Source organism: Marmota monax, unplaced genomic scaffold (assembly GCF_021218885.2).
Source record: "Marmota monax isolate L192 unplaced genomic scaffold, Marmota_monax_Labrador192_F-V1.1 WCK01_AAM20220418_F8-fsc00068, whole genome shotgun sequence".
Classification (NCBI taxonomy): domain Eukaryota; kingdom Metazoa; phylum Chordata; class Mammalia; order Rodentia; family Sciuridae; genus Marmota; species Marmota monax.
In genome coordinates this window covers 57,405-70,643 of record NW_026692352.1, presented here as the reverse complement: position 1 = coordinate 70,643, position 13,239 = coordinate 57,405, and the positions used below count along the sequence as shown (strand labels likewise).

The following is a 13,239-nucleotide window of genomic DNA, read 5'->3' as shown; positions in this document are numbered from 1 at the left end:
AGAAAATGTTTTGTTGTTAGTAAGTAATTTATGAAAGCAGTTATATAAATGCATATATTTTGTGTTTTTTAAAAATTATGCTCATTGGCTGAAGCATGATTATAAGGACTTCAAGAAACATATGTTCAAATAGATCAAGTAGGTGTAAATTACTATAAAACATAACTAATAAAATTTAAAGATCACTGGGGCTGCTAAACTACATGATGGCCTTTTATAGTTGCTTGGCTTTAGAAAGGTGTTTACAATTTTGGTACACCATTATCCTTAGTATAAAGTGGGTCTACTTTGCTTCATACAAGTTTACCAAAATTTAAAAGAGCCTATTGGTAGTTTATAAAGTCTCATGAACTTGAATAAAAAAGAACACATGTCCTATAATCTAAGCTCCTAAAGAAGAAGTCAACATGCATGAAAGCTTCTAACAAATCTATATATTAGGTCTCTAAGCAACCAACTTATTAGCAAAGCCAAATCTCACAGTCAGACAATGATCTAATAATGTCCACACTGTTGTAATTCAATGACTTTCTACTTGAAGGTCATGAACAAAATACTGATTTTTTTTAATAGTCTATTCCTCACTTAGGAGAAGAAGGAAAAAATTTGAGGTGCATTATGGAATTTTAGGGATGAGACTGAGAATGTTACACTTATCACAGTTTCACTTTTGTAAGAAAAGTTAAGTGAGTGTGAATGTCAGAACGAGAATGATAAAGACACAGAATCAATGATAAAGAATTATTATCCTGGGTGAGGCACTTTCCAACACTCTCACACTGACAGTTAAGAGGTGTAACATTCAGTTTTTTTTCCCTCTTACTAAAGGATGTTCCAGGATCTCAGAGATTCCAACAGCTCTCAGTTCCAGGTCTCTGAGTTCATACTGATGGGATTCCCAGGCATCCACAGCTGGCAGCACTGGCTCTCACTTCCCCTGGCTCTGCTCTACCTCTTAGCCCTTGGGGCCAACATCCTGATCCTGACTACCATCTACCAAGAGGCAAGTCTGCATCAGCCCATGTACAATTTCCTGGGCATCCTGGCTGTGGTGGACATGGGCCTGGCTACCACCATCATGCCCAAGATTTTGGCCATCTTATGGTTCAGTGCTAAGGCCATCAGCCTCCCTGAGTGCTTTGCTCAGATGTATGCCATCCATTTTTTTGTGGCCATGGAGTCAGGCATCTTTGTCTGCATGGCTATAGATAGGTATGTAGCCATTTGCCGACCACTGAGATATCCATCAATAGTTACTGACTCTTTTGTGATCAAAGCAACCTTGTTCATGGCAGTTAGAAACTGTCTAAGTCCAATTTCAGTGCCCATCTTAGCTGCTCAGAAAAATTACTGTCTTCATAATCAAATTGAGCACTGTTTTTGTACTAATCTTGGAGTCACTAGCCTCTCCTGTGATGACAGGAAAATCAACAGTATCAATCAGATATTTCTGGCTTGGCTGATTATGGGAAGTGACTTGGGTTTGATTATTTTATCATATGCTTTGATTCTTCGGTCTGTACTGAAGCTCAACTCCAAAGAAGCTGCATCCAAGGCCCTAAATACCTGCACTTCCCACCTCATCTTAATTCTATTCTTCTACACTGTCATTGTTGTTATTTCCATCACTCATAGTGGAGGAATGAAACTCCCCCTCATCCCAGTTCTACTCAATGTGCTACACAATGTTATTCCTCCTGCTCTGAACCCCATGGTGTATGCCCTCAAGAACAAGGAGCTCAGGCAGGGCTTATGCAAGTTGCTTAGGCTGAACATCAAGAGCAACTAACATGGAGAAGACACGCTTTTTATTTTCTCCACATAGTTACCCCACTACAGCGTTCAGTGACTGCAAATATGAAAAGTTAATACTAGAAATACAGTAGTATCTTTTCAATTTTCATAGGAAAGCTATGGAAGCAAGCAAAGCTTCTGAACAAGACACATGTAGCTAATATTTGAAATCTCTGTATTACCCGCAAAAATCTCATTACAAGAGTAACATAATGATGCTATTTCTTTCAAGAAATCCAAGGGGAAGATGTGAAGAATTTACAATTTATTATATTATGTATTTTCCATGACTAGAATGTTCAAATAATGTTGAGTAAATATGGTTAGAGCAAATATTTATAAATATCTACTATTAGGTGAGTGTATAGTACTTTTATTTTGATGTAATTATTGATAAAATAGGAGCTATTTTAATTAATATTTATTGATGCATTATAATTACATGTAATAATAAGATTCATTGTGACATATTTGTACACACATATAACAAAAGTAGTCACTTTCACTCCCCAGTCCTTCCTCTTTTCTCTCTTCTTCTGCCGATGAATTCCCTTTCTCAGCTCTATGCCTTCCTTATAATTTATGAGAACCCCATTTTTTCACCCATTATTTTCTAACCTTGCACATATGAGAAAATATACAATGCTTGGCCATATGAGTCTGACTTATTTCACTTAATATAATACTCTAAATTTCCATTCATTTTCCTTCAAAAGTCATAATTTTATTCTTCTTTAAGGCTGAATAAAGCTCCATTGTGTGTGTGTGTGTGTGTGTGTGTATGTGTGTGTGTGTGTTTGTTGTGTTATCACATTTTCTTTATGAATTCATCTATTGACTGACACATAGATTGGTTAAATATATTGGGTATTCTGAATTGCACTGATGTAAAACATATATAGACACTGGATTTGTGTCTCAGTTATGGAACACTTGCCTTGCATGAGTGAGGCACTAGGTTCGATCCTCAGCATGACATAAAGATAAATAAATAAAATATGTATTGTGTCTATATACATCTAAAAATGGGTTTGCATCTATATGTCATTATATTATGCTGACTTTAATTATTTGGGATAATTACTAAAGAGCAATATTGCAGTGTCATAGGTGATTCTGTTTCTAGTCTTTTAAAAAATGTCTTATTATTGCATTATAGTTGCACATTATAATGGTGTTAATTTTGACATAATCACACATGCATAGAATGTAATTTGCTCCATTTCAGTTCCCAGTATTTTCTCTTTCCTTTCTCTCCTTCATTCTCACATCCCCTTTCATCTAATCTATTGGTATTCCTTCTATTTATTTGTTTTTAAATTGATGATTTATAAACATAAACACAAATAGAATTCCATATTGTATATTTACTTACATGCTTAGCATAATTTGGTCAATTACATTCCTTTTATCATTGCTGGTCTCTTTTCCCTCAATCCCTATCTACTCCACAGATCTTCTTTTTATTTTCAGGAGATAACCCCCACCATACACATACTTTTCCCCTTATTTTATTCTAGCTTCTGCATATTAAAGAAAACATTTGACCCTTGACTTTCTGAGCCTGGCTTATTTCACTTAGCATGGTGTTCCATTATTTGCCAGCAAATGCCATAATTTCATTCTTCTTTATGACTGAGTAAAACTCCGTTGTGCATACATACATACCATATTTTCTTTATCTATTCATCTACTGAAGGGCACTGAGAGCTGGTTTCATACCTTGGCTTTGTGTATTGTGCAGCTATATTTGATGTTCTCATATTAGTGCAGTGTGCTAAATTGAGTTCTTTTGGATAAATAACATGGAATAGGATAACTTAATTACATAGTGGTTTCATCCCTAGTCTTTTGAAGAATATGGTAGGAATTAATTCAACAGTTTATCATTTGTCTTATTATGTGTCATATCTTTGAGCAACAAAGGACTTGAATATGCATATCTATGAGAAGTTATGCAAATCACTAACAAATAACTGAAAATATGCTTGATAGTTTTATTCATTAGGCAAATTCTATTTAAAACCACAATAACATATCATTACACCTACTAAAATGGCTATAACTAAAACTAGAAAGAAATCAGCAAATGTTGATATATTGCTGTTGAGATGTATAATTGTACCAGAGCTGTGAAAAATTTAGACCATCACACAGTAATTGTAATGATGATAGGTTCCAACATTTAACTGTGGTGTATAAATCCATCATCACTGAGATCATATGTCAGAACAAAAAGTTACACATGAATATTTATTGTAGCAATATTACTTAAAAAGTGGAAAGACACAATAAGTATATTTAAGTTTCTGAATGGATAAACAAAATTCAATATAATTATCTATACAAAACAATTATTCCATCAAAATATAACTGTGAGGTAAGATATCAGTTTAACTATAAACACTATTTTGCTCTTTGTTATGTATCGCATCACATCATCTTGTAAATCTTGATATACACAATAAAACTTTATCTTTGAAAAGTTCTATTCAATTAAGGAGTTAAGGGCTTGTTACATATTACAAAAACAAATCCAAATTTTATTGCAGTAATAATTCAAAATAATTAAAAATTTAATGAACCAAATGAACAAAACTGACAAAGTACTGGTACATGCTACACGTACACTTGTTTTATGTATACTACATGTATAGTTTCTTTCCACATTTTTAATTGTTGTATTAGAGTTGTACATAATAATGGGATTTGTTGTTATGTACATGCACACAATATAACAAGATGTTTTGGGCAATATCTCTCCTTAGCTCTTCCCCCATTCCTTTCCTACCTTTCATGCATGGTCCTTTTCCTTTACTGATCTCCCTTTGATTTTTATGAGATATCCAACCCCCACATTTCTTTTCCTCTTTCCTCTCTACCTTCCACATAAGAGAAAAAACATACAAATCTTCACCTTTTGAGTTTGGCTTATTTCATTTAACACAATGGTCTCTAGTTTCATCCATTTTCCTGGAAATGACATAATTTCATTTTTCTTTATGGCTGAATAAAAGTCTACTGTTTATATATACCACATCTTCTTTATTGATTCATCTTTTGATGGACATTTGGCTAGTTCTATAGTTTATGTTGTTATAAACATGGGTATAAATGTGCCACTCTAGTATGATAACTTAAATTCTTTTGGATAAATACTGAGGACTGGTATACATGGGTTATATGATAGTTTCATGCCTAGTCTTTTGAGGAACCTCTACACTGATTTCCATAATGGTTTTAATAATCACCATCCCAGCAACATGTAAAAGTGTTCATTTTTTTCCACTTCCTCTCAGTATTTATTATTAGTAATATTATTGAAGACTGCCATTCTGACTGGTGTGAGATTAAATCTCAGTGTAGTTTTGATTTGCATTTTATTGATTGCTAATGAGTTAAATATTTTTCATATATTTATTAACCTTTCATATTTCTTTTCAAAAGTGTCTGTTTACTTAATTTCCCCATTTATTAATTGGGTTATTTGCTTTTTATGATTTTTGTTTATTTGTTTGTTTTCTTCTTCATTTATCCTTAATATTAATCCTCTGTCAGAAGAGTGGCTCACAAAGGTTTTCTTCCATTCTGAAATTCTTTCTTCATATTCCTTAAGTTCTCTTTTGCTGTGAAGCCTTTAATTTTGTTTAAATGCTTTTAGTTTAATTATACATCACAATAAAATATATTTTGACATATTTATACAAACATGGTTTGTTTTATGCTATCCAATTAATCAACTTTTGACTATTTCCTGAGCTTTAGGGCTCCTATTGAGAAAGTTATTGTCTATGCCAATATATTGTTTTTTTTGACCCTACATTTTCTTCTAGGAGTTCCATAGTTTGTGGTCTAATTCCTAGGTCTTTGATCCACTTTGAATTGATTTTTGTGCAGGATGAAAGATAAAGGTCTAGTTTCATTCCTCTATATGTGGATAACAAGTTTTTTCAGCAACATTTGTTTAAAAAATGTGCCTTTTCTCCAAAGTATATTTTAGGTACCTTTGTCAGGTTTCATTAAAAAAAAAAAAAGTATACCTGTACTTTTTCTGAGTTTCTCTGATTTTATAATATACATCATCAATCTCACTTGAAAATAAATTTTTTGAAAACCAGAGTCCATGCTATGTAATGTTTCTTTTTTATACTTACATTCTGTTTTGTTGAGTACTAACTACTGTAAATTGATGAAACCAGAAATGAATAAGAAACATATAAATGCCTATGTGTGAGTGATTAAAATGTTTTATACAAGTAATGTTTTCCTCTTGTCTCCAAGAGGCCGTAAGCAGAAACAAATCTGTAATAATAGGAAAATTATGAATTTTTATTCAAATTATCTTGTGTTCATTATCATTCCCCTCCATCTACACATGGCCACCTTCAAGCACATGTACTGACATAGGCATAGTAAATTATTCATGTATTAATGTGGTATCATATCTTGCAGGTGGTAAAGATGAAAAGCAACCTCTCTTTTCCTCCATCCATATGAATTATCTTGATTCTGCATCAGCATCTGTGTCCTAAAGCTGTTAAATATCCCTTTGGGGTTTTGTTTAAAGGCTTAGTTCAATCCTACAGCTATCAAGGGAATTAGATATTTAGGCCTATACATGTATATATGTTGCAGAATTCTGAGTTTTTTAAAATACCAAACCCAGATTGCTTGGACCAGATTGTATCCTGCTTACTCTTTCAACACGCAGAAATTAGGTAATAAAGGGCATGAAAAGGCAGACAAAGTAGTGTCAGAAATCTTTTAGGTGTTGTTTTTAATAGCAGAGATATTTTGTTTGTGTGAACACTGTTTGAATATACACTAATTGGTTATAATGTTCTCAGAAATGCGGATTTGATCTCCCTCACCCAGTTTAAGGCATTAATGTTGTAAAAGTGGCTTTGTCTTGGGAAATATTTACTTCCCAAATTCTCATGTTGCAATTAAAGGTGACTTTTCTTGATGATTGTGAATATTTATTTTTTCAATGAACAAAGAAAAATCTCCAGGAGTGCTAGAAAACAGATTAAATTACACCATGATGAGTAGAAATAGCTGGAGAGGAGTTTGGTCAATTTCAGAACACTATCACTTCTTACCTGCACTCAAAAAAAAAGAATGTAATTTACTTACTTCATAGCAAGTCTCTCTAGAGAACAATTATGACTCTCTTTCATTCACTTTTGATGGCAAAACTGACTTAGATGAACCCACTACCAAGAGACTTGATCACAGGTTGTAAAGATTGAGGATGTTCAAGTGTGGACACAAACTTATTTTCTATGAGTTCAGGAGTGAAGACAGATTACAGATGCTTTGAAAGTTGTATTTTCTATGGTGACAATTGTGTTTATTGTTATTACTTCAATGAGCCTACTTAATCACAGCATAACATGAGTCTATTTTCCTTACAGAAAAGTGAAATCAAACAGTATTGAAAACACCTTAAATTTGTGCTGAAAAAGTCTAATTTAATTGTAGTTATTGCCACATTTAATGGTATTGACTTGGATCTTTCACTCAACAACATGAGAATACATTGAAGATAAGAACTAGGTGTTCTTATGTATTAGAAGTTAAAATCATATTTATAAAGGAATTGTGTGAATCATAAATGGGATATTTATGTCTCACATTTAGGAAATAAATTCTTCAGAATACAGCACAAATCATCTCAAAGATGTATTTCCTATTCTCTATTCACAGGTATCCACATTTCCCTTATTTTTTTTTTTTCACTTAGTTTCTATTACAAAACAAGTATGAACTAAGATTTGATCATTCAAATAAACTGAGAGGAAGTAACAAGTAATGATCTTACATTTTGAAGTAATTTGTGACAATTTTGAACTTAAGGAATAATGTATAAATTTTATTTATTTTGTAGACTTTTAAAATTGTAATAAAAAATTGAATAGAAAGGCAAAGTTGATCTACAGTGTTAGCTCTTACTTGATTGCCTTTGAGGAGGAGGCAAACAGAAAGTGATGTTCAGGAACATGAGAGAAGTGAGTCCATTTCTTCTTCACATGAGTGTACTCACTGCTTGTTCATGCACTGAACTTTACATGAATGCTTTCTGCATCCATGTTTCTACCCTTTTGATATATAATACATATAAAAACTAGTAAGAATGCATTTTAAAATATACCTTGTTTTTATAGTAACCAATTATAAGTTACATACGTTTTTAATGTACATCTATGCATATACATATATAAAAGTTTTCATTTAATTTTTAATGAAAAATTTTCAAGGAAATTTGAAAACTGTATTATTGAACACAAACATTAAATAAAAATTAACAAATCAGACAGAAAATTTTGATGACAAGTTGGATACATAAGGAAATACTTTCTTATTATATAAGTTTATCTTATTCTTTGTCCACAATGTAAATTACTTGTTTTTTTGTTAAACTTGCAATTTTGACTATAGTCCTTAACAGTGCTGTTGAATAGGAAACAAAGCATCAGATAAAATGCTCTGATTAAGTAGATTACCCATATTTCAATTTTGTACTGTGGACTAAATACAGTGAAGAAGTCAATTACAATTTTTCCTATTATTTTACTTGCGGGAAATTATCAAACTGATAAACACATAGGATGAAACAATTTGGTACTATATTTGAATTACACTGTGTCAAGCATGTTATCCACTGATTCTAAAAGTGATATTGAGATAGTGTTTCCTGTCTTTGGTTTCTACAATTGACTGACTTTGATGTTTCCTCCTAACTTTTTTAGTAGGTTTTTAATGTTTGCATGATTTGTGATTTCCAAAAGATCTTTTTTTTAGGTACATTTTGGCTTATGGGTTTTCTTTTACATATTTTTACTGCACACATATACATTTTTGCATATACATTATATAAATTGTATCTGTGAAATAAGGTGATTTGTAGTAGGACTTAATGAATTGATTTTACTTATTTTACCCATTTTTTTGAAGCCACCTCAATGTTTATTGCAGCTCAATTCACAATAGCTAAACTATGGAACCAACCTAGGTGTCATTCAACAGATGAATGGAAAAATTAAATGTGGTGATATATTCAATGAACATTATTCAGCTTTTTAAAAATTGCTTATATTTTTAAATACATGACAATGGGATGCATCACAATTCTTACTACACATATAGAACACAATTTTTTATGTCTGTTTGTATATAAAGTGTGTTCACACCAATTCATATCTTCAAATATGTACTTTGTATAATAATGTCCATCACATTCCACCATTATTGCTAATCCCATGCCCCCTCCCTGCCCCTCCCACCTACATACACACCAATATATACACACACCAATATAATAATTCCTAAAGTCTATTATGATATCACATTTATTGATTCATTAATCTGCTCATTAATTCTCAAATGATATTTAGCATCTGCTATGTACACCATACCATGACAAATGTGGCAAATATAAATAATATGCAATATGTTCAAATATTATAGTTGTGTTTTTATGGGAGATTCAAAACTATAAATAGATAATCATGATACCATTATATTCAAATAATAACAGATATAGATTCCATCAGCCTATATATTCCTTCCTACAAGCCTTCCAATTTCCTAGTTACACGATGTTATGGTGAACTGAAGTGTGGTCCGCTATCTTCTCCAAAAGAGCTGAGTTTTCCTATAAAAGGGATTCCTGATGTGGTGGGAAAGAGGGTGAGGTCACATCATCAAAGAAAGAACTGCAAAATCACAAAGCAAAAGAATGTTAGCGTGATGTGAATAGGAAATGAGAAATAACAACTGAAGAGAACTCTGATCTGGCAGAATACCAGCAATGTTTCTGGTATAAGAACATTTGTCTTTTCCCTTTAGAAGTTGATCACCTACTTGTCATTTCTGTATATTCCTGCATGATTCTCACATCTTATTATAACACAAGAAAAGAGCTTTGAGCAATACTCTTATTAAAATATTCATCCTATGTTTCTTTGCTACTTCCAGAAGAAGTTGCCTTCTCATTGTCACTCTTCAGTGCAAAACAGGAAAGTAGGGAAAGAACAGCAAATGAGGAACAATGAGCTATGTCTGATTTGTCCACCAGCCTAAGTAATATAAACTATCTTCTTTTGATGTCTGAAAGTTTATTCAAAGTAGACATTTCAACTAATAATATGTACACGTGTACATTATATATGAACAAGGCCAAAGATGAGGCACTCTAAAAGAAGGGGGTTTCAATCAACATTCACATTGAAGTATGACATTCCCAATAACCTTTGTTACTCCAGTCTAAGACACTCATTGCCATTTTGTTATTTCAACAATTTGCATGTTGGTGGCTACTTTTTAAAAATAATTGGAAGTGTTTTGGAAAGACTTGTGAACAGTGCTAACTAAGAATGTCTACAAAGAAGCAGAGGGGTCAGAGAAGAGCACCCAAAATTGATCCTCTCAATGATGCTCACTCATCCACAGTCTTGGCACAGCTTTCCAAAGCCCTTTATTAAGTCTGAGTGAGTTGTCAAAGATAAAAGACTCTAATACAAAATTTAAAACAAAAGTCTGAATTTGTAGTGAAAAAAGCAGACTATTGTGTAATAAGTAACTCTAAAACAAATTTATGAAAATAATTGATGAGAAGTTAGGATTTTGTAAATAATAAACTTAAAGAGAAATAAATACATTTTTCTAATTAAATATATTTAATAATTCACTCATTTTAAGGACAAATGAGGATGTCATTGGGGTTAAGGTGAAAGTACTCACCAGGTCTACACCTGCATTGCATCTTCTGTTAGTTCTTTCATTCTAATCTGCAATATTTTAAAATATTGTGCATCTAATTTTTATTCTTAAAATTTGAAATCTTCAAAACAGAAGAAAAAGCACTTGGTAACATTTGATAAGAATGCATATTGGACATCCATTTTAAATTTTTTCATGAAAATATTGGCAAATATTTATAGTAAAGAAGTATATTAAGTAGAAAATGTTTTGTTGTTAGTAAGTAATTTATGAAAGCAGTTATATAAATGCATATATTTTGTGTTTTTTAAAAATTATGCTCATTGGCTGAAGCATGATTATAAGGACTTCAAGAAACATATGTTCAAATAGATCAAGTAGGTGTAAATTACTATAAAACATAACTAATAAAATTTAAAGATCACTGGGGCTGCTAAACTACATGATGGCCTTTTATAGTTGCTTGGCTTTAGAAAGGTGTTTACAATTTTGGTACACCATTATCCTTAGTATAAAGTGGGTCTACTTTGCTTCATACAAGTTTACCAAAATTTAAAAGAGCCTATTGGTAGTTTATAAAGTCTCATGAACTTGAATAAAAAAGAACACATGTCCTATAATCTAAGCTCCTAAAGAAGAAGTCAACATGCATGAAAGCTTCTAACAAATCTATATATTAGGTCTCTAAGCAACCAACTTATTAGCAAAGCCAAATCTCACAGTCAGACAATGATCTAATAATGTCCACACTGTTGTAATTCAATGACTTTCTACTTGAAGGTCATGAACAAAATACTGATTTTTTTTAATAGTCTATTCCTCACTTAGGAGAAGAAGGAAAAAATTTGAGGTGCATTATGGAATTTTAGGGATGAGACTGAGAATGTTACACTTATCACAGTTTCACTTTTGTAAGAAAAGTTAAGTGAGTGTGAATGTCAGAACGAGAATGATAAAGACACAGAATCAATGATAAAGAATTATTATCCTGGGTGAGGCACTTTCCAACACTCTCACACTGACAGTTAAGAGGTGTAACATTCAGTTTTTTTTCCCTCTTACTAAAGGATGTTCCAGGATCTCAGAGATTCCAACAGCTCTCAGTTCCAGGTCTCTGAGTTCATACTGATGGGATTCCCAGGCATCCACAGCTGGCAGCACTGGCTCTCACTTCCCCTGGCTCTGCTCTACCTCTTAGCCCTTGGGGCCAACATCCTGATCCTGACTACCATCTACCAAGAGGCAAGTCTGCATCAGCCCATGTACAATTTCCTGGGCATCCTGGCTGTGGTGGACATGGGCCTGGCTACCACCATCATGCCCAAGATTTTGGCCATCTTATGGTTCAGTGCTAAGGCCATCAGCCTCCCTGAGTGCTTTGCTCAGATGTATGCCATCCATTTTTTTGTGGCCATGGAGTCAGGCATCTTTGTCTGCATGGCTATAGATAGGTATGTAGCCATTTGCCGACCACTGAGATATCCATCAATAGTTACTGACTCTTTTGTGATCAAAGCAATAGTGTTCATAGCAATTAGAAACAGTGTGTGTCTAATTTCAGTGCCTGTGTTAGCTGCTCAGAGAAATTACTGTTCTCAGAATCAAATTGAGCACTGTCTTTGTTCTAATCTTGGAGTCACTAGCCTCTCCTGTGATGACAGGAAAATCAACAGTATCAATCAGATATTTCTGGCTTGGCTGATTATGGGAAGTGATCTGTGTTTGATTATTGTGTCATATGCTTTGATTCTTCGGTCTGTACTGAAGCTCAACTCCAAAGAAGCTGCATCCAAGGCCCTAAATACCTGCACTTCCCACCTCATCTTAATTCTATTCTTCTACACTGTCATTGTTGTTATTTCCATCACTCATAGTGCAGGTATGGAACTTTCCCTTATCCCAGTTCTACTCAATGTGCTACACAATGTTATCCCCCCTGCTCTGAACCCCATGGTGTATGCCCTCAAGAACAAGGAGCTCAGGCAGGGCTTATGCAAGGTGCTTGGGCTGAACATCAAGGGCAACTAACATAGAGGAGATACTCAGTGTTTTTATTTTTATTTTTTTATATACTCACCCTTTACATTTATCAGTGACTGTGAATGTGAAAAGTAAATAATATTGACACTGTGGCAAGTTTTCATTTATCACAAGTAATTATGGTAACAATCATAATTGGAGAACAATACATGGGGAACTTTTTTTGAAATCTTTGTGTGTCAAAAAAATCTTCAAGACAAAAAATAACATAATAATGCTATTTGTTTCAAGGAATCTAAGGGAAAGATATGTAGAATATACTTTTCATTATGTTTCATGCCTGCTATAAGTAGAACATCCAGAGGATGATGAATAGATGTGTTTGATCAGGCACTTACCAATATTTACTATTAAATTTGACAGTTTAATCTTTTTTATTAATTATTGATAGAGTAGAAATTATATTTGCATTTTTATTTGCCTTACTATCTGTCCTTATTTTTAATTAATTTATATTTTATTAGTGCATTATAGTTATATGCAATACTGGGGTTTATATTGACATAATCATGCATGCATGGAATATAATTGGTTTCACTTCAGTCCCCTGTACTTCCTTTTCCCTTTTCACTTTGATCCTTCTGTCCTCTTTCTTCTTCTCTACTGGTATTCCTTCTACCAATTTATCGTTTTTTTTCCCTCAAATTGGTGCTTTACAGATACAGAATTCACTAATGGTAT

General features: G+C 32.9%; 2 protein-coding genes across 2 annotated transcripts; both read left to right on the top strand.

Annotated features, from left to right (window-relative positions):
- Positions 1–829: 829 nt before the first annotated feature.
- LOC124091110 (putative olfactory receptor 56B2) lies at positions 830–1,789 on the top strand. Its single transcript, XM_046442085.1, has one exon. The coding sequence runs from the start codon at positions 830–832 to the stop codon at positions 1,787–1,789; it is 960 nt and encodes a 319-aa protein (XP_046298041.1).
- Positions 1,790–11,586: 9,797 nt separating this feature from the next.
- LOC124091109 (putative olfactory receptor 56B2) lies at positions 11,587–12,546 on the top strand. Its single transcript, XM_046442084.1, has one exon. The coding sequence runs from the start codon at positions 11,587–11,589 to the stop codon at positions 12,544–12,546; it is 960 nt and encodes a 319-aa protein (XP_046298040.1).
- Positions 12,547–13,239: the final 693 nt, after the last annotated feature.

Excerpts from the sequence above, each read along its gene's own strand:
- LOC124091110 (XM_046442085.1), top strand. The coding sequence starts at position 830 with ATGTTCCAGGATCTCAGAGATTCCAACAGCTCTCAGTTCCAGGTCTCT.
- LOC124091109 (XM_046442084.1), top strand. The coding sequence starts at position 11,587 with ATGTTCCAGGATCTCAGAGATTCCAACAGCTCTCAGTTCCAGGTCTCT.